Genomic DNA, 22403 nt, shown 5'->3' with positions numbered 1-22403 from the left:
GGACCAAAACTCTGCTGTAAAAATGATTAGGCTCCACCCAACAAGGACCAAAACTCTGCTGTAAAAATGATTAGGCTCCACCCAACAAGGGCCAAAACTCTGCTGTAAAAATGATTAGGCTCCACCCAACAAGGACAAAAGCTCTGCTGTAAAAATGATTAGGCTCCACCCAACAAGGACCAAAACTCTGCTGTAAAAATGATTAGGCTCCATCCAACAAGGACCAAAACTCTGCTGTAAAAATGATTAGGCTCCACCCAACAAGGACCAAAACTCTGCTGTAAAAATGATTAGGCTCCACCCAACAAGGGCAAAAACTCTGCTGTAAAAATGATTAGGCTCCACCCAACAAGGACCAAAACTCTGCTGTAAAAATGATAAGGCTCCACCCAACAAGGACCAAAACTCTGCTGTAAAAATGATTAGGCTCCACCCAACAAGGACCAAAACTCTGCTGTAAAAATGATTAGGCTCCACCCAACAAGGGCCAAAACTCTGCTGTAAAAATGATTAGGCTCCACCCAACAAGGACAAAAGCTCTGCTGTAAAAATGATTAGGCTCCACCCAACAAGGACCAAAACTCTGCTGTAAAAATGATTTGGCTCCACCCAACAAGGGCCAAAACTCTGCTGTAAAAATGATTAGGCTCCACCCAACAAGGACAAAAGCTCTGCTGTAAAAATGATTAGGCTCCACCCAACAAGGACCAAAACTCTGCTGTAAAAATGATTAGGCTCCACCCAACAAGGAACAAAACTCTGCTGTAAAAATGATTAGGCTCCCCCCAATAAGGACCAAAACTCTGCTGTAAAAATGATTAGGCCCCACCCAATAAGGACCAAAACTCTGCTGTAAAAATGATTAGGCTCCACCCAACAAGGACCAAAACTCTGCTGTAAAAATGATTAGGCCCCACCCAATAAGGACCAAAACTCTGCTGTAAAAATGATTAGGCCCCACCCAATAAGGACCAAAAGTCTGCTGTAAAAATGATTAGGCTCCACCCAACAAGGACCAAAACTCTGCTGTAAAAATGATTAGGCCCCACCCAATAAGGACCAAAAGTCTGCTGTAAAAATGATTAGGCTCCACCCAACAAGGACCAAAACTCTGCTGTAAAAATGATTAGGCTCCACCCAACAAGGAACAAAACTCTGCTGTAAAAATGATTAGGCCCCACCCAACAAGGAACAAAACTCTGCTGTAAAAATGATTAGGCTCCACCCAACAAGGAACAAAACTCTGCTGTAAAAATGATTAGGCTCCACCCAACAAGGGCCAAAACTCTGCTGTAAAAATGATAAGGCTCCACCCAACAAGGGCCAAAACTCTGCTGTAAAAATGATTAGGTTCCACCCAACAAGGAACAAAACTCTGCTGTAAAAATGATTAGGCTCCACCCAACAAGGGCCAAAACTCTGCTGTAAAAATGATTAGGCTCCACCCAACAAGGAACAAAACTCTGCTGTAAAAATGATTATGCTCCACCCAACAAGGACCAAAACTCTGCTGTAAAAATGATTAGGCTCCACCCAACAAGGACCAAAACTCTGCTGTAAAAATGATTAGGCTCCACCCAACAAGGAACAAAACTCTGCTGTAAAAATGATTAGGCTCCACCCAACAAGGACCAAAACTCTGCTGTAAAAATGATTAGGTTCCACCCAACAAGGACCAAAACTCTGCTGTAAAAATGATTAGGCTCCACCCAACAAGGACCAAAACTCTGCTGTAAAAATGATAAGGCTCCACCCAACAAGGACCAAAACTCTGCTGTAAAAATGATTAGGCTCCACCCAACAAGGACCAAAACTCTGCTGTAAAAATGATAAGGCTCCACCCAACAAGGACCAAAACTCTGCTGTAAAAATGATTAGGTTCCACCCAACAAGGACCAAAACTCTGCTGTAAAAATGATTAGGCTCCACCCAACCAACAAGGACCAAAACTCTGCTGTAAAAATGATTAGGTTCCACCCAACAAGGACCAAAACTCTGCTGTAAAAATGATTAGGCTCCACCCAACAAGGACCAAAACTCTGCTGTAAAAATGATTAGGCTCCACCCAACAAGGGCCAAAACTCTGCTGTAAAAATGATTAGGCTCCACCCAACAAGGGCCAAAACTCTGCTGTAAAAATGATTAGGCTCCACCCAACAAGGACCAAAACTCTGCTGTAAAAATGATTAGGCTCCACCCAACAAGGAACAAAACTCTGCTGTAAAAATGATTAGGCTCCACCCAACAAGGGCCAAAACTCTGCTGTAAAAATGATTAGGTTCCACCCAACAAGGAACAAAACTCTGCTGTAAAAATGATTAGGTTCCACCCAACAAGGAACAAAACTCTGCTGTAAAAATGATTAGGTTCCACCCAACAAGGAACAAAACTCTGCTGTAAAAATGATTAGGCTCCACCCAACCAACAAGGACCAAAACTCTGCTGTAAAAATGATTAGGTTCCACCCAACAAGGACCAAAACTCTGCTGTAAAAATGATTAGGCTCCACCCAACAAGGACCAAAACTCTGCTGTAAAAATGATTAGGCTCCACCCAACAAGGAACAAAACTCTGCTGTAAAAATGATTAGGCTCCACCCAACAAGGACCAAAACTCTGCTGTAAAAATGATTATGCTCCACCCAACAAGGAACAAAACTCTGCTGTAAAAATGATTAGGCTCCACCCAACAAGGACCAAAACTCTGCTGTAAAAATGATTAGGCTCCACCCAACAAGGAACAAAACTCTGCTGTAAAAATGATTAGGCTCCACCCAACAAGGACCAAAACTCTGCTGTAAAAATGATTAGGCTCCACCCAACAAGGACCAAAACTCTGCTGTAAAAATGATTAGGCTCCACCCAACAAGGACCAAAACTCTGCTGTAAAAATGATTAGGTTCCACCCAACAAGGACCAAAACTCTGCTGTAAAAATGATTAGGCTCCACCCAACAAGGACCAAAACTCTGCTGTAAAAATGATAAGGCTCCACCCAACAAGGACCAAAACTCTGCTGTAAAAATGATTAGGCTCCACCCAACAAGGACCAAAACTCTGCTGTAAAAATGATTAGGCTCCACCCAACAAGGGCCAAAACTCTGCTGTAAAAATGATAAGGCTCCACCCAACAAGGACCAAAACTCTGCTGTAAAAATGATTAGGCTCCACCCAACAAGGACCAAAACTCTGCTGTAAAAATGATTAGGCTCCACCCAACAAGGACCAAAACTCTGCTGTAAAAATGATAAGGCTCCACCCAACAAGGACCAAAACTCTGCTGTAAAAATGATTAGGCTCCACCCAACAAGGACCAAAACTCTGCTGTAAAAATGATTAGGCTCCACCCAACAAGGACCAAAACTCTGCTGTAAAAATGATTAGGTTCCACCCAACAAGGAACAAAACTCTGCTGTAAAAATGATTAGGCTCCACCCAACAAGGACCAAAACTCTGCTGTAAAAATGATTAGGCTCCACCCAACAAGGAACAAAACTCTGCTGTAAAAATGATTAGGCTCCACCCAACAAGGAACAAAACTCTGCTGTAAAAATGATTAGGCTCCACCCAACAAGGACCAAAACTCTGCTGTAAAAATGATTAGGCTCCACCCAACAAGGAACAAAACTCTGCTGTAAAAATGATTAGGCTCCACCCAACAAGGAACAAAACTCTGCTGTAAAAATGATTAGGTTCCACCCAACAAGGACCAAAACTCTGCTGTAAAAATGATTAGGCTCCACCCAACAAGGGCCAAAACTCTGCTGTAAAAATGATTAGGCTCCACCCAACAAGGAACAAAACTCTGCTGTAAAAATGATAAGGTTCCACCCAACAAGGACCAAAACTCTGCTGTAAAAATGATAAGGCTCCACCCAACAAGGACCAAAACTCTGCTGTAAAAATGATTAGGCTCCACCCAACAAGGACCAAAACTCTGCTGTAAAAATGATTAGGCTCCACCCAACAAGGAACAAAACTCTGCTGTAAAAATGATTAGGTTCCACCCAACAAGGACCAAAACTCTGCTGTAAAAATGATTAGGTTCCACCCAACAAGGACCAAAACTCTGCTGTAAAAATGATTAGGCTCCACCCAACAAGGACCAAAACTCTGCTGTAAAAATGATTAGGCTCCACCCAACAAGGAACAAAACTCTGCTGTAAAAATGATTAGGTTCCACCCAACAAGGACCAAAACTCTGCTGTAAAAATGATAAGGTTCCACCCAACAAGGAACAAAACTCTGCTGTAAAAATGATTAGGTTCCACCCAACAAGGACCAAAACTCTGCTGTAAAAATGATTAGGTTCCACCCAACAAGGACCAAAACTCTGCTGTAAAAATGATTAGGCTCCACCCAACAAGGACCAAAACTCTGCTGTAAAAATGATAAGGCTCCACCCAACAAGGACCAAAACTCTGCTGTAAAAATGATTAGGCTCCACCCAACAAGGACCAAAACTCTGCTGTAAAAATGATAAGGCTCCACCCAACAAGGACCAAAACTCTGCTGTAAAAATGATTAGGTTCCACCCAACAAGGACCAAAACTCTGCTGTAAAAATGATAAGGCTCCACCCAACAAGGACCAAAACTCTGCTGTAAAAATGATAAGGCTCCACCCAACAAGGACCAAAACTCTGCTGTAAAAATGATTAGGCTCCACCCAACAAGGACCAAAACTCTGCTGTAAAAATGATTAGGTTCCACCCAACAAGGACCAAAACTCTGCTGTAAAAATGATAAGGCTCCACCCAACAAGGACCAAAACTCTGCTGTAAAAATGATAAGGCTCCACCCAACAAGGACCAAAACTCTGCTGTAAAAATGATTAGGCTCCATCCAACAAGGACAAAAACTCTGCTGTAAAAATGATTAGGCCCCACCCAACAAGGACCAAAACTCTGCTGTAAAAATGATTAGGCTCCACCCAACAAGGACCAAAACTCTGCTGTAAAAATGATTAGGTTCCACCCAACAAGGACCAAAACTCTGCTGTAAAAATGATTAGGCTCCACCCAACAAGGACCAAAACTCTGCTGTAAAAATGATTAGGCTCCACCCAACAAGGGCCAAAACTCTGCTGTAAAAATGATTAGGCTCCACCCAACAAGGGCCAAAACTCTGCTGTAAAAATGATTAGGCTCCACCCAACAAGGACCAAAACTCTGCTGTAAAAATGATTAGGCTCCACCCAACAAGGACCAAAACTCTGCTGTAAAAATGATTAGGCTCCACCCAACAAGGACCAAAACTCTGCTGTAAAAATGATTAGGCTCCACCCAACAAGGACCAAAACTCTGCTGTAAAAATGATTAGGCTCCACCCAACAAGGACCAAAACTCTGCTGTAAAAATGATTAGGCTCCACCCAACAAGGACCAAAACTCTGCTGTAAAAATGATTAGGCTCCACCCAACAAGGACCAAAACTCTGCTGTAAAAATGATTAGGCTCCACCCAACAAGGACCAAAACTCTGCTGTAAAAATGATTAGGCTCCATCCAACAAGGACCAAAACTCTGCTGTAAAAATGATTAGGCTCCACCCAACAAGGACAAAAACTCTGCTGTAAAAAGATTAGGCTCCACCCAACAAGGACCAAAACTCTGCTGTAAAAATGATTAGGCTCCACCCAACAAGGACCAAAACTCTGCTGTAAAAATGATTAGGCTCCACCCAACAAGGACCAAAACTCTGCTGTAAAAAGATTAGGCTCCACCCAACAAGGACCAAAACTCTGCTGTAAAAATGATTAGGCTCCACACAACAAGGACCAAAACTCTGCTGTAAAAATGATTAGGCTCCACCCAACAAGGACCAAAACTCTGCTGTAAAAATGATTAGGCTCCACCCAACAAGGGCCAAAACTCTGCTGTAAAAATGATTAGGTTCCACCCAACAAGGACCAAAACTCTGCTGTAAAAATGATTAGTCTCCACCCAACAAGGACCAAAACTCTGCTGTAAAAATGATTAGGCTCCACCCAACAAGGACCAAAACTCTGCTGTAAAAATGATTAGGCTCCACCCAACAAGGACCAAAACTCTGCTGTAAAAATGATTAGGCTCCACCCAACAAGGACCAAAACTCTGCTGTAAAAATGATTAGGCTCCATCCAACAAGGACCAAAACTCTGCTGTAAAAATGATTAGGTTCCACCCAACAAGGAACAAAACTCTGCTGTAAAAATGATTAGGCTCCACCCAACAAGGGCCAAAACTCTGCTGTAAAAATGATTAGGCTCCACCCAACAAGGACCAAAACTCTGCTGTAAAAATGATTATGCTCCACCCAACAAGGGCCAAAACTCTGCTGTAAAAATGATTAGGCTCCACCCAACAAGGACCAAAACTCTGCTGTAAAAATGATTAGGCTCCACCCAACAAGGACCAAAACTCTGCTGTAAAAATGATTAGGTTCCACCCAACAAGGACCAAAACTCTGCTGTAAAAATGATTAGGCTCCACCCAACAAGGACCAAAACTCTGCTGTAAAAATGATTAGGCTCCACCCAACAAGGGCCAAAACTCTGCTGTAAAAATGATAAGGCTCCACCCAACAAGGACCAAAACTCTGCTGTAAAAATGATTAGGCTCCACCCAACAAGGACCAAAACTCTGCTGTAAAAATGATTAGGCTCCACCCAACAAGGGCAAAAACTCTGCTGTAAAAATGATTAGGCTCCACCCAACAAGGGCCAAAACTCTGCTGTAAAAATGATAAGGCTCCACCCAACAAGCACCAAAACTCTGCTGTAAAAATGATTAGGCTCCACCCAACAAGGACCAAAACTCTGCTGTAAAAATGATTAGGCTCCACCCAACAAGGGCCAAAACTCTGCTGTAAAAATGATTAGGCTCCACCCAACAAGGACAAAAGCTCTGCTGTAAAAATGATAAGGCTCCACCCAACAAGGACCAAAACTCTGCTGTAAAAATGATTAGGCTCCACCCAACAAGGACCAAAACTCTGCTGTAAAAATGATTAGGCTCCACCCAACAAGGGCCAAAACTCTGCTGTAAAAATGATTAGGCTCCACCCAACAAGGACAAAAGCTCTGCTGTAAAAATGATTAGGCTCCACCCAACAAGGACCAAAACTCTGCTGTAAAAATGATTAGGCTCCACCCAACAAGGACAAAAGCTCTGCTGTAAAAATGATTAGGCTCCACCCAACAAGGACCAAAACTCTGCTGTAAAAATGATTATGCTCCACCCAACAAGGAACAAAACTCTGCTGTAAAAATGATTAGGCTCCACCCAATAAGGACCAAAACTCTGCTGTAAAAATGATTAGGCCCCACCCAATAAGGACCAAAACTCTGCTGTAAAAATGATTAGGCTCCACCCAACAAGGACCAAAACTCTGCTGTAAAAATGATTAGGCCCCACCCAATAAGGACCAAAACTCTGCTGTAAAAATGATTAGGCCCCACCCAATAAGGACCAAAAGTCTGCTGTAAAAATGATTAGGCTCCACCCAACAAGGACCAAAACTCTGCTGTAAAAATGATTAGGCCCCACCCAATAAGGACCAAAAGTCTGCTGTAAAAATGATTAGGCTCCACCCAACAAGGACCAAAACTCTGCTGTAAAAATGATTAGGCTCCACCCAACAAGGACCAAAACTCTGCTGTAAAAATGATTAGGCTCCACCCAACAAGGACCAAAACTCTGCTGTAAAAATGATTAGGCTCCACCCAACAAGGAACAAAACTCTGCTGTAAAAATGATTAGGCCCCACCCAACAAGGAACAAAACTCTGCTGTAAAAATGATTAGGCCCCACCCAACAAGGACCAAAACTCTGCTGTAAAAATGATTAGGCTCCACCCAACAAGGACCAAAACTCTGCTGTAAAAATGATTAGGCTCCACCCAACAAGGAACAAAACTCTGCTGTAAAAATGATTAGGTTCCACCCAACAAGGGCCAAAACTCTGCTGTAAAAATGATTAGGCTCCACCCAACAAGGACCAAAACTCTGCTGTAAAAATGATTAGGCTCCACCCAACAAGGACAAAAACTCTGCTGTAAAAATGATTAGGTTCCACCCAACAAGGGCCAAAACTCTGCTGTAAAAATGATTAGGCTCCACCCAACAAGGACCAAAACTCTGCTGTAAAAATGATTAGGCTCCACCCAACAAGGGCCAAAACTCTGCTGTAAAAATGATTAGGCTCCACCCAACAAGGACCAAAACTCTGCTGTAAAAATGATTAGGCTCCACCCAACAAGGACCAAAACTCTGCTGTAAAAATGATTAGGCTCCATCCAACAAGGACCAAAACTCTGCTGTAAAAATGATTAGGCTCCACCCAACAAGGACCAAAACTCTGCTGTAAAAATGATTAGGCTCCATCCAACAAGGGCCAAAACTCTGCTGTAAAAAGATTAGGCTCCACCCAACAAGGACCAAAACTCTGCTGTAAAAATGATTAGGCTCCACCCAACAAGGACCAAAACTCTGCTGAAAAATGATTAGTCTCCACCCAACAAGGGCCAAAACTCTGCTGTAAAAAAGATTAGGTTCCACCCAACAAGGACCAAAACTCTGCTGTAAAAATGATTAGGTTCCACCCAACAAGGACCAAAACTCTGCTGTAAAAATGATTAGTCTCCACCCAACAAGGGCCAAAACTCTGCTGTAAAAAAGATTAGTCTCCACCCAACAAGGGCCAAAACTCTGCTGTAAAAATGATTAGGCTCCACCCAACAAGGACCAAAACTCTGCTGTAAAAATGATTAGTCTCCACCCAACAAGGGCCAAAACTCTGCTGTAAAAAAGATTAGGTTCCACCCAACAAGGACCAAAACTCTGCTGTAAAAATGATTAGGTTCCACCCAACAAGGACCAAAACTCTGCTGTAAAAATGATTAGGCTCCACCCAACAAGGACCAAAACTCTGCTGTAAAAATGATTAGGCTCCACCCAACAAGGACCAAAACTCTGCTGTAAAAATGATTAGGCCCCACCCAACAAGGACCAAAACTCTGCTGTAAAAATGATTAGGCTCCACCCAACAAGGACCAAAACTCTGCTGTAAAAATGATTAGGCTCCAACCAACAAGGACCAAAACTCTGCTGTAAAAATGATTAGGCTCCACCCAACAAGGACCAAAACTCTGCTGTAAAAATGATTAGGCTCCACCCAACAAGGACCAAAACTCTGCTGTAAAAATGATTAGGTTCCACCCAACAAGGACCAAAACTCTGCTGTAAAAATGATTAGGCTCCACCCAACAAGGACCAAAACTCTGCTGTAAAAATGATTAGGCTCCACCCAACAAGGACCAAAACTCTGCTGTAAAAATGATTAGGCTCCACCCAACAAGGACCAAAACTCTGCTGTAAAAATGATTAGGTTCCACCCAACAAGGAACAAAACTCTGCTGTAAAAATGATTAGGTTCCACCCAACAAGGACCAAAACTCTGCTGTAAAAATGATTAGGCTCCACCCAACAAGGACCAAAACTCTGCTGTAAAAATGATTAGGCTCCACCCAACAAGGACCAAAACTCTGCTGTAAAAATGATTAGGCTCCACCCAACAAGGACCAAAACTCTGCTGTAAAAATGATTAGGCTCCACCCAACCAACAAGGACCAAAACTCTGCTGTAAAAATGATTAGGTTCCACCCAACAAGGACCAAAACTCTGCTGTAAAAATGATTAGGCTCCACCCAACAAGGACCAAAACTCTGCTGTAAAAATGATTAGGCTCCACCCAACCAACAAGGACCAAAACTCTGCTGTAAAAATGATTAGGTTCCACCCAACAAGGACCAAAACTCTGCTGTAAAAATGATTAGGCTCCACCCAACAAGGACCAAAACTCTGCTGTAAAAATGATTAGGCTCCACCCAACAAGGACAAAAACTCTGCTGTAAAAATGATTAGGCCCCACCCAATAAGGGCCAAAACTCTGCTGTAAAAATGATAAGGCTCCACCCAACAAGGGCCAAAACTCTGCTGTAAAAATGATAAGGCTCCACCCAACAAGGACCAAAACTCTGCTGTAAAAATGATAGGCTCCACCCAACAAGGACAAAAACTCTGCTGTAAAAATGATTAGGCTCCACCCAACAAGGGCCAAAACTCTGCTGTAAAAATGATAAGGCTCCACCCAACAAGGACCAAAACTCTGCTGTAAAAATGATAGGCTCCACCCAACAAGGACAAAAACTCTGCTGTAAAAATGATTAGGCTCCACCCAACAAGGACCAAAACTCTGCTGTAAAAATGATTAGGTTCCACCCAACAAGGACCAAAACTCTGCTGTAAAAATGATTAGGCTCCACCCAACAAGGGCAAAAACTCTGCTGTAAAAATGATTAGGCTCCACCCAACAAGGGCCAAAACTCTGCTGTAAAAATGATAAGGCTCCACCCAACAAGGACCAAAACTCTGCTGTAAAAATGATTAGGCTCCACCCAACAAGGACCAAAACTCTGCTGTAAAAATGATTAGGCTCCACCCAACAAGGGCCAAAACTCTGCTGTAAAAATGATTAGGCTCCACCCAACAAGGACAAAAGCTCTGCTGTAAAAATGATAAGGCTCCACCCAACAAGGGCCAAAACTCTGCTGTAAAAATGATTAGGCTCCACCCAACAAGGGCCAAAACTCTGCTGTAAAAATGATTAGGCTCCACCCAACAAGGGCCAAAACTCTGCTGTAAAAATGATAAGGCTCCACCCAACAAGGGCCAAAACTCTGCTGTAAAAATGATTAGGCTCCACCCAACAAGGACAAAAGCTCTGCTGTAAAAATGATTAGGCTCCACCCAACAAGGGCCAAAACTCTGCTGTAAAAATGATTAGGCTCCACCCAACAAGGGCCAAAACTCTGCTGTAAAAATGATTAGGCTCCACCCAACAAGGGCCAAAACTCTGCTGTAAAAATGATTAGGCTCCACCCAACAAGGACAAAAGCTCTGCTGTAAAAATGATTAGGCTCCACCCAACAAGGACCAAAACTCTGCTGTAAAAATGATTAGGCTCCACCCAACAAGGAACAAAACTCTGCTGTAAAAATGATTAGGCTCCACCCAACAAGGACCAAAACTCTGCTGTAAAAATGATTAGGCTCCACCCAACAAGGAACAAAACTCTGCTGTAAAAATGATTAGGTTCCACCCAACAAGGACCAAAACTCTGCTGTAAAAATGATTAGGCTCCACCCAACAAGGACCAAAACTCTGCTGTAAAAATGATTAGGCTCCACCCAACAAGGAACAAAACTCTGCTGTAAAAATGATAAGGCTCCACCCAACAAGGACCAAAACTCTGCTGTAAAAATGATTAGGCTCCACCCAACAAGGGCCAAAACTCTGCTGTAAAAATGATAAGGCTCCACCCAACAAGGACCAAAACTCTGCTGTAAAAATGATTAGGCTCCACCCAACAAGGACCAAAACTCTGCTGTAAAAATGATTAGGCTCCACCCAACAAGGGCCAAAACTCTGCTGTAAAAATGATTAGGCTCCACCCAACAAGGACAAAAGCTCTGCTGTAAAAATGATTAGGCTCCACCCAACAAGGACCAAAACTCTGCTGTAAAAATGATTAGGCTCCACCCAACAAGGACCAAAACTCTGCTGTAAAAATGATTAGGCTCCACCCAACAAGGGCCAAAACTCTGCTGTAAAAATGATTAGGCTCCACCCAACAAGGACAAAAGCTCTGCTGTAAAAATGATTAGGCTCCACCCAACAAGGACCAAAACTCTGCTGTAAAAATGATTATGCTCCACCCAACAAGGACCAAAACTCTGCTGTAAAAATGATTAGGCCCCACCCAATAAGGACCAAAACTCTGCTGTAAAAATGATTAGGCCCCACCCAATAAGGACCAAAAGTCTGCTGTAAAAATGATTAGGCTCCACCCAACAAGGACCAAAACTCTGCTGTAAAAATGATTAGGCCCCACCCAATAAGGACCAAAAGTCTGCTGTAAAAATGATTAGGCTCCACCCAACAAGGACCAAAACTCTGCTGTAAAAATGATTAGGCTCCACCCAACAAGGACCAAAACTCTGCTGTAAAAATGATTAGGCTCCACCCAACAAGGAACAAAACTCTGCTGTAAAAATGATTAGGCCCCACCCAACAAGGACCAAAACTCTGCTGTAAAAATGATTAGGCTCCACCCAACAAGGAACAAAACTCTGCTGTAAAAATGATTATGCTCCACCCAACAAGGACCAAAACTCTGCTGTAAAAATGATTATGCTCCACCCAACAAGGACCAAAACTCTGCTGTAAAAATGATTAGGCTCCACCCAACAAGGAACAAAACTCTGCTGTAAAAATGATTAGGCTCCACCCAACAAGGGCCAAAACTCTGCTGTAAAAATGATTAGGCTCCACCCAACAAGGACCAAAACTCTGCTGTAAAAATGATTAGGCTCCACCCAACAAGGGCCAAAACTCTGCTGTAAAAATGATTAGGCTCCACCCAACAAGGGCCAAAACTCTGCTGTAAAAATGATTAGGCTCCACCCAACAAGGACAAAAGCTCTGCTGTAAAAATGATTATGCTCCACCCAACAAGGAACAAAACTCTGCTGTAAAAATGATTATGCTCCACCCAACCAACAAGGACCAAAACTCTGCTGTAAAAATGATTAGGCTCCACCCAACAAGGACCAAAACTCTGCTGTAAAAATGATTAGGCTCCACCCAACAAGGACCAAAACTCTGCTGTAAAAATGATTAGGCTCCACCCAACAAGGACCAAAACTCTGCTGTAAAAATGATTAGGTTCCACCCAACAAGGGCCAAAACTCTGCTGTAAAAATGATTAGGCTCCACCCAACAAGGACAAAAACTCTGCTGTAAAAATGATTAGGCTCCACCCAACAAGGACAAAAACTCTGCTGTAAAAATGATTATGCTCCACCCAACAAGGGCCAAAACTCTGCTGTAAAAATGATTAGGCTCCACCCAACAAGGGCCAAAACTCTGCTGTAAAAATGATTATGCTCCACCCAACAAGGGCCAAAACTCTGCTGTAAAAATGATTAGGCTCCACCCAACAAGGACAAAAACTCTGCTGTAAAAATGATTAGGCTCCACCCAACAAGGACCAAAACTCTGCTGTAAAAATGATTAGGCTCCACCCAACAAGGACCAAAACTCTGCTGTAAAAATGATTAGGTTCCACCCAACAAGGACCAAAACTCTGCTGTAAAAATGATTAGGCTCCACCCAACAAGGACCAAAACTCTGCTGTAAAAATGATTAGGCTCCACCCAACAAGGAACAAAACTCTGCTGTAAAAATGATTAGGCTCCACCCAACAAGGGCCAAAACTCTGCTGTAAAAATGATTAGGCTCCACCCAACAAGGAACAAAACTCTGCTGTAAAAATGATTAGGCTCCACCCAACAAGGACCAAAACTCTGCTGTAAAAATGATTAGGCTCCACCCAACAAGGAACAAAACTCTGCTGTAAAAATGATTAGGCTCCACCCAACAAGGGCCAAAACTCTGCTGTAAAAATGATTAGGCTCCACCCAACAAGGAACAAAACTCTGCTGTAAAAATGATTAGGCTCCACCCAACAAGGACCAAAACTCTGCTGTAAAAATGATTAGGCTCCACCCAACAAGGAACAAAACTCTGCTGTAAAAATGATTATGCTCCACCCAACAAGGAACAAAACTCTGCTGTAAAAATGATTATGCTCCACCCAACCAACAAGGACCAAAACTCTGCTGTAAAAATGATTAGGCTCCACCCAACAAGGACCAAAACTCTGCTGTAAAAATGATTAGGCTCCACCCAACAAGGACCAAAACTCTGCTGTAAAAATGATTAGGCTCCACCCAACAAGGACCAAAACTCTGCTGTAAAAATGATTAGGCTCCACCCAACAAGGACAAAAACTCTGCTGTAAAAATGATTATGCTCCACCCAACAAGGGCCAAAACTCTGCTGTAAAAATGATTAGGCTCCACCCAACAAGGGCCAAAACTCTGCTGTAAAAATGATTATGCTCCACCCAACAAGGGCCAAAACTCTGCTGTAAAAATGATTAGGCTCCACCCAACAAGGACAAAAACTCTGCTGTAAAAATGATTAGGCTCCACCCAACAAGGACCAAAACTCTGCTGTAAAAATGATTAGGCTCCACCCAACAAGGACCAAAACTCTGCTGTAAAAATGATTAGGTTCCACCCAACAAGGGCCAAAACTCTGCTGTAAAAATGATTAGGCTCCACCCAACAAGGACCAAAACTCTGCTGTAAAAATGATTAGGCTCCACCCAACAAGGGCCAAAACTCTGCTGTAAAAATGATTAGGCTCCACCCAACAAGGACCAAAACTCTGCTGTAAAAATGATTAGGCTCCACCCAACAAGGAACAAAACTCTGCTGTAAAAATGATTAGGCTCCACCCAACAAGGGCCAAAACTCTGCTGTAAAAATGATTAGGCTCCACCCAACAAGGAACAAAACTCTGCTGTAAAAATGATTAGGCTCCACCCAACAAGGGCCAAAACTCTGCTGTAAAAATGATTAGGCTCCACCCAACAAGGAACAAAACTCTGCTGTAAAAATGATTAGGCTCCACCCAACAAGGACCAAAACTCTGCTGTAAAAATGATTAGGCTCCACCCAACAAGGAACAAAACTCTGCTGTAAAAATGATTATGCTCCACCCAACAAGGAACAAAACTCTGCTGTAAAAATGATTATGCTCCACCCAACCAACAAGGACCAAAACTCTGCTGTAAAAATGATTAGTCTCCACCCAACAAGGACCAAAACTCTGCTGTAAAAATGATTAGGCTCCACCCAACAAGGACAAAAACTCTGCTGTAAAAATGATTAGTCTCCACCCAACAAGGACCAAAACTCTGCTGTAAAAATGATTAGGCTCCACCCAACAAGGACCAAAACTCTGCTGTAAAAATGATTAGTCTCCACCCAACAAGGACCAAAACTCTGCTGTAAAAATGATTAGGCTCCACCCAACAAGGACCAAAACTCTGCTGTAAAAATGATTAGGCTCCACCCAACAAGGACCAAAACTCTGCTGTAAAAATGATTAGGTTCCACCCAACAAGGACAAAAACTCTGCTGTAAAAATGATTAGGCTCCACCCAACAAGGACCAAAACTCTGCTGTAAAAATGATTAGGCTCCACCCAACAAGGACCAAAACTCTGCTGTAAAAATGATTAGGCTCCACCCAACAAGGACCAAAACTCTGCTGTAAAAATGATTAGGTTCCACCCAACAAGGACAAAAACTCTGCTGTAAAAATGATTAGGTTCCACCCAACAAGGACAAAAACTCTGCTGTAAAAATGATTAGGTTCCACCCAACAAGGACCAAAACTCTGCTGTAAAAATGATTAGGTTCCACCCAACAAGGACAAAAACTCTGCTGTAAAAAAGATTATGCTCCACCCAACCAACAAGGACCAAAACTCTGCTGTAAAAATGATTAGTCTCCACCCAACAAGGGCCAAAACTCTGCTGTAAAAATGATTAGGCTCCACCCAACAAGGACCAAAACTCTGCTGTAAAAATGATTAGGTTCCACCCAACAAGGACCAAAACTCTGCTGTAAAAATGATTAGGTTCCACCCAACAAGGACAAAAACTCTGCTGTAAAAATGATTAGGTTCCACCCAACAAGGACCAAAACTCTGCTGTAAAAATGATTAGGCTCCACCCAACAAGGACAAAAACTCTGCTGTAAAAATGATTAGGCTCCACCCAACAAGGACCAAAACTCTGCTGTAAAAATGATTAGGCCCCACCCAACAAGGACCAAAACTCTGCTGTAAAAATGATTAGGCCCCACCCAACAAGGACCAAAACTCTGCTGTAAAAAAGATTATGCTCCACCCAACAAGGAACAAAACTCTACTGTAAAAATGATTAGGCCCCACCCAACAAGGACCAAAACTCTGCTGTAAAAATGATTAGGCCCCACCCAACAAGGACCAAAACTCTGCTGTAAAAATGATTAGGCTCCACCCAACAAGGAACAAAGCTCCGCCCTAAAGAAGATTAGGCTCCACCCAAGAAGGACCAAAACTCCGCCCTCAGCATTTTTGACCCATTTCTTAAAAGCCACGACCCCGCCCAACCAATGCGAAAGCTCCTTCCCCATTACTAGTTCCGTGTGCGGCTGCTTGGATTCTCTGCGACGGAATTCACGGCGGACGTGTTTCCCGTAATATGTCTTATTCAATACGAATCTGTCAATCAAGACGTCTCGAGTCAGCGGTGCCGTGGCTCATCTTCTCCTTGGTGTTTGCGGTCTCCCTGAACCCGCTGAACGGTGCGCCCCAAGTACCGGTGGAGGTGTCCATCCAGACGGACAAGGCGGTGGGAGTCGTGAACCCGGCTTTTCTATCACTGGCCATCGACTCGTCCCTGGCGATCAGTGGAGGTATCGCGTACCTGCGGTAATTCTTACCTCTTACGTTCGTACCTGATTTCCACCGACACAGCGATATGTGCTGATCAGCATCCTGAACTAACCTGACCTATACCTTTTCAGAACAACCTGTATAATTGCTGTACCTGGATGTCGAAACTTATCGTGGGTTGGCCGGTTTATTCCAAAAAGTTTGATTTTTTTTTTGTGGTTGTTGCGGTTGCGGTTGCGGTTAACTTTGTGCTGAGTTAATAGAAGTTTGTGAGCAATTGCATAGTTGTGATGTGGCCAGAACGTGACATCTGACATTGTAACATCAAAGGTGACATGTCACCAAACTCTCCTCCGATGGTATCCATGGAAATCTCCACGCATGGCTGGCGGACTTCCTCTCTCGTCGTAGTCAACGTGTGGCCCTGAATGGGTTTCTCTCATCTCCTCTTCCTGTTCTCGCTGGAGTTCCCCAAGGCAGTGTTCTGGGCCCTGTGCTATTTCTGGTCTTCATCAATGATCTCTCCGACTCTCTGGAAAATCCTCTCTATCTCTTTGCTGATGACTCCACTATCTGCCGCTCCATTCCTCATCCCTCAGATCGGCAGTCTGCAGCCTCCTCACTCTCTGCAGACCTGGACAAAATCACAGACTGGGCAAACAAGTGAAACATGTCTTTCAATCCTGACAAATCTCACACTCTTACTATGTCTCTCCGAAAAGACCGACTGGACAACCCTTCCATCTACTTTCTCAACAATCCTCTCCAAGAAGTTCTGTCGCTCAAGCTTTGGGTCTCACTATCTGCCATGATCTTTCTTGGGAAAACTACATTTCCAAGCTGGCCTCCAAAGCCAGTCGCAGACTGGGCATCCTCCGTCGTGCGAAGTTCTTCCTTGGCACACCTGAGCTCCTCACCACATACAAGGCTTTCATCCGCAGCTCAAGGGAATACTGCTCTCCCCTCTGGGCTGGTGATCCTGCCTCACATCTAGCTCGTCTTCACGCTGTTGAAACCAAAGCTTTCAGAATCATTGGAATCACCTGTGATGAAGCTAACTCCAAGGGCCCCTCACTCACTCACCGCAGGCAGGTTGGTGGTCTTTCTGTCTTCTACCGACTCCTCTCCGGCCTTGCTCCCCCAGCTCTCTCTGTGCTCTGTCCCCCAAATATTCCTCCAGGTCGCACAAGATCTGCCAGCAACCCTCTTATGGTTAAACTGCCAAAATCAAGACTCTCTGCTCACCTTCACTCCTTCATTCCTCTTTTCTCCCGCCTCTGGAACAAACTCCCCTACTCCCTTCAATCCCACTCCTGCCTCCAGGTCTTTAAAACAGCTGTTCACCACCATCTCTTATCTTCCCCCATCCAAAACCTTGATCTTTTCTACCCCCGCTAATTCACCCCAGATCCACTTTTTTTAAATTCCAACTTCTTTCCTGGAAGTCCTTGTAGTGTCCATATGTTTTATACCTCTCCCACCTCCCCCCAAGCCCTCTCCCTCCCACAGATCTCTCAATGTCCCTGCTCTCAAATGTTGTGTTTGTTCCTTCCCCCTCTCTCCCCATCTTGTCTAATGCTCCCCTTATTTTGTGTTTTATGTGTCGGTTTGTCTTTTTTTGTGATTGATGTTAGCTCTTTCACGCGCCTCGATCTTGTATACAAAAAAATAAATAATAATAAAAGCAAACTTTGAAAATGCAAGTAACCTGACTATATCCACCGCCCCTCACCATCCTCTCCCTCACCTTCCCCACCTCTCTCTCTCATCTCCTTCCCCTCCTCTCCCTCTCCTTCCCCTCCTCTCCCTCTCCTTCCCCTCCTCTCCCTCTCCTTCCCCTCCTCTCCCTTTCCTTCCCCTCCTCTCCCTTTCCTTCCCCTCCTCTCCCTCTCCTTCCCCTCCTCTCCTTCCCCGCCTCTCCCTCTCCTTCCCCTCCTCTCCCTCTCCTTCCCCTCCCTCTCCTTCCCCTCCTCTTCCTCTCCTTCCCCTCCTCAAATACCCTTCCTCCACATTTTGCGTTCATTTTTAGGGAGCATCTCAAACTGCAGTCATTCATACCACGTCAACGTGGTAATTCATACCACGTCAACGATGTCATGGCTCTCAGCAACCTGCCCCTTAATTTATATTTAGCAAAGCAGTACATGCTGATCATTTCCTCCTCGGAAAAGATCACGACAGGATATTATCGAACACGCCATGAGTGTATTGCACCTCCAGGCCCCAAGTCCAGGCCCTGCAACAAAGCAAGTGGTGCGAGAAACTTGATATTTACCCGTCACGTCAGTAAATTATGAGATGGCATGCATGCAATATTTGTTACAAGTGGCGGCGCCAACCGTTGGGAAGATCCGTCGTGTTTCAATAACTGCCAAGGTGCGTATTGTACACCGCTCCTTTCCTATTCCATCTACAGGCGCTGCATGACGTCATCGCTGGGCACCGAAGGGGGCTCGGCAGTGACGCACGCTGAAAGGGAGTAATCAGTTTTCACTCAGGTTGTTTGTTTGTCCGGGATATATCTCAGCCATCCTTTGAGCTAGGAAGTTGAAATTTCAGCACAATAGTGAGCAAGTGCTTTGGGGGGAAAAAACAGTATTTTTTGTTTAATCAATTTATTAAATAATTACTTAATTATTGTCGATTAATTAAGTATTTATTTATTTCCTTTCTCCTCTGGGCATTATCTCGGGCACCTTTTGAGCTAGGAAGCTGATATTCGGACACGACAATGACCAAGTGATTTGGCTGTAAAGGATATATTTGATTTATTGATTGATCAATTAATCGATTAGTCAACTAGTCAATAGATTTATTTTTTTTCTTCGATTAATGACTTATTTAATTAATTTCCGAAAAGTTACAGCACTGGTGGTTGAGGTATGCTATCGGAAATTATTGAGGTATGCTATTAGATTAAGAAATTTTTTAATGATTATTTATTGATTTTAATTATGCAATTAATCAATCAATTATTGCACACCTCTCCCTTCCAATACCGTCTCTTGCCATGCTGGAGGGTTATTTATTTATTTGGCATGGGGGTGGTATACTTTGAATGTATCTGTGCTTTATTTATTTATTCTGGGGATGTGCAGCTTTAATCGATTGCAATACTTGCACAGGATTCTCCACCTGTTCACAGTGACATTTTGGTGGCTCTTGGGTGCAGGACTCCGCGCCTCGTGGCACTTGCTCGTGGCTTGGCTCCGGCCTTCTTGCGATTTGGAGGCACAGAGCAGGACTTCCTTATCTTTGAGTCTTCTGCCAGCAAGGATGTCTGGCAGGCAGCGTCACGTCGCCATGCGAATGGTCAGTGCCTTGGATGTCTTTTATTATCGAACCTTTGCTCTTTTTCGTTGTCTATCGATCGTATTCTTACTCTTTGTAAATGCATTGCTATCGGTGAGCTCAAAGCACATTTTCAACCATTTACAGTTCCTAAATCTTAATCATTAAACCACTACTCTGAGTCGGGGAGGTCAGTGGTTTGAACCCAAACTGAGTCGTACCAAAGCTTTTAAAATGGTTCCTTGCTTGACTCTCGGCACTGAAAAAAGGATAGAGCATGGACAAACAACCATAGCGCCAGGGGGCGTAGTACAGCCGGAGCGCACCGGAGAGACACTCCAGCACATCAATTCATCAGGGGCGGGGCTCACCTCCGCAAGTTAAAATAAATAAATAATAATAAACACCCATGCTCATGATCAGTTGAGTTATTGTGCTTTGTGTGCTTTCATGGCCAAATAATAGGGATCAAAGCTTGGATATGTCGACACGGTGGACACTTTGTCTCGGGAGCGATATTATAACAATACAGTTAATATAGGTAAACACAGACCTGGATGACTTGCTGACTACAAGGTCCAGAAGCGAAATGAACTTTACAACCATTTTATATCCAGATTTTGTGAATTATGTTGTGTTTACAAAAAAAGTATTTACACCCTGAAAGACATGAAGGCATGGAAAACTATGGATGCCTATTGACGTCTCGCTGGATCAGTGACGTGGCTGTTTTGTGAAGAATGGCAAACACGTGATGTGAGGAAAGGTAATACAGCAATGACACAGACTTGTGTTGGCAGAGTAGACGAGCATCATGTGATCTACTGTATATTAACATCATGCTTATCTGCTCTGACATCTCCTTCAATACTCTTGGATGTTTATCCGGGCCCAAAGTTTCATCAACCCCGAGAAACCAACTAAACAAATAATGCTAGCAGACTGGATACCCAGCTCAATGTCCATCCGTGGGCCCAGACTAGACAACTTCGAAACGAGTGTGCGTACTTTTAGGCCATCCTGCCAGCCCTTACCACATGGTGCAAAGTAAAGAAAATAAAATAAGTTGTCTTTATCTTTTAAAATACATAGATAGGTGTGTGTGTGTGTGTGTGTGTGTGTGTGTGTGTGTGTGTGTGTGTGTGTGTGTGTGTGTGTGTGTGTGTGTGTGTGTGTGTGTGTGTGTGTGTGTGTGTGTGTGTAAGAGAGACAGAATTGTAAGGAACAGAAATGAAAAAACGAGATGTGTGTGTTGTTGTTTGTTATCTCTATATTCAGGTTTTAGAAGGTGTAGCAAAGTCCTCCCAGGACTCGAAGTATCCACCCCTGCTTCGGTGAAGGATTGTGATCCATGGGCCAAGTTGTGAAGTTTTGTTGTTCTCAGAGTTTTGTTCCAAGGATCTTTTGAGGATCGTCACTGAGCCCCGTATAGCCTCCAACTGTTGTTCGTTTGTGGTTATGTTCCCAGGGATAGTTTGTAGGATATTTGTGAGGTTCTTCTTTATCATCTATATAATAATAGCGTAAGGACTCGACTTTGTTATCCCTTTTATGCCGCACCCAGTGACCCGATGCCCATGGCACTAATGGATTTACGATCTACGAACCGCGCTCTGTTTATCACGTACAGCCATACTCGAAAAATCTGAATTAGCCGACGTTGGGGCCCAAAAGCATCCGATTAACTGCCGATACGACGCCATCTTATGACGCCATCTTACGACGCCATCGTATTGGCGTCTGCTGGGCGAAGGCGAAACAAGACGTCCGCTGATTGGACAGGCGAAGGCGAAAGCAAGCCGTCCACTGAGTGGACAATCCAGAGCATGCATTTGTGCCGGTGTCGGCGATCGTTGTTCATATACGCACTCTTCATTCTCATCTTTCTTCCTAACTCTTACTCGGACAAGCAAATCCCCTATGCCATCCATAATGGTACACTCTATCCATACACCACATCCTCCCTTCCGTGGATGTTCCACGGGTTTCGGATAGTCTATATAATAATAGCGTAAGGACTCTACTTTGTTATCCCTTTTACGCCGCACCCAGTGACCCGATGCCCACGGCACTAATGGATTTACGATCTACGAACCGCACTCTGTTTATCACGTACAGCCATACTCGAAAAATCTGAATTAGCCGAACTTGGGGCCCAAAAGCATCCGATTAACTGCCGATACGACGCCATCTTACGACGCCATCGTATTGGCGTCTGCTGGGTGAAGGCGAAGCGAGCCGTCCGCTGATTGGACAGTCGAGTGGTGTGAACATGGGTGGTGTGAACCAAATGGTCTTTTTATTCCCTTGAACATTTTAAATTAGGATATATAAGGAAACGTCTTTATCGTCATTTTAATAAAGTTAAATGGAGTGACGTTGCGATACTCGGGGTGCGTTGCATAAATCCTCGTAACTCAGAGAGGTGTAGCAGGTGGCGAGACGTAAGGAAGCTTAAAGATAACGAGCTGAAAACAGACGAACGATATGACAATCTCTTTCTACACCGAACGGAAATAAAAGTATGAGAGCGGGAAGGCATGGCCTGAGCACTTCGAGCAGAGAGGACTGATTGGACTTAACTTAAAGAGAAAAAATTGGAGCTTAACGGAAGAAGAAGATCCCATGAGCGCTCCCCTATGCCATCCATAATGGTACACTCTATCCATACACCACATCCTCCCTTCCGTGGATGTTCCATGGGTTTCGGCTAGTTCCAATTA

General features: G+C 43.7%; 1 protein-coding gene across 3 annotated transcripts in view; it reads left to right on the top strand.

Annotated features, from left to right (window-relative positions):
- Window positions 1-2261: 2261 nt before the first annotated feature.
- The window catches only part of HPSE (heparanase), a 58217-nt gene continuing 38075 nt past the window's right edge, over window positions 2262-22403 (top strand). Inside the window, exons 1-3 of one of the 3 annotated variants that reach the window (XM_078772392.1) lie at window positions 2262-2366; window positions 16029-16425; window positions 19562-19701. In XM_078772392.1, coding sequence (XP_078628518.1) covers window positions 16196-16425; window positions 19562-19701 — 370 coding nt within the window. In that variant the 5' untranslated portion in view covers window positions 2262-2366; window positions 16029-16195. Of the gene's footprint in view, window positions 2367-3585; window positions 3691-16028; window positions 16426-19561; window positions 19702-22403 lie in introns of those variants that run through there. The other 2 variants (XR_013622500.1, XM_078772391.1) reach the window with 2 other exon arrangements.

The sequence above is a fragment of the Myxine glutinosa genome, chromosome 2 (genome assembly GCF_964187855.1).
Source record: "Myxine glutinosa chromosome 2, kmMyxGlut1.1, whole genome shotgun sequence".
Classification (NCBI taxonomy): Eukaryota; Metazoa; Chordata; class Myxini; order Myxiniformes; family Myxinidae; genus Myxine; species Myxine glutinosa.
The sequence above is the reverse complement of the archived record's forward strand: the minus strand, read 5'-3'. Positions and strand labels throughout refer to the sequence as shown.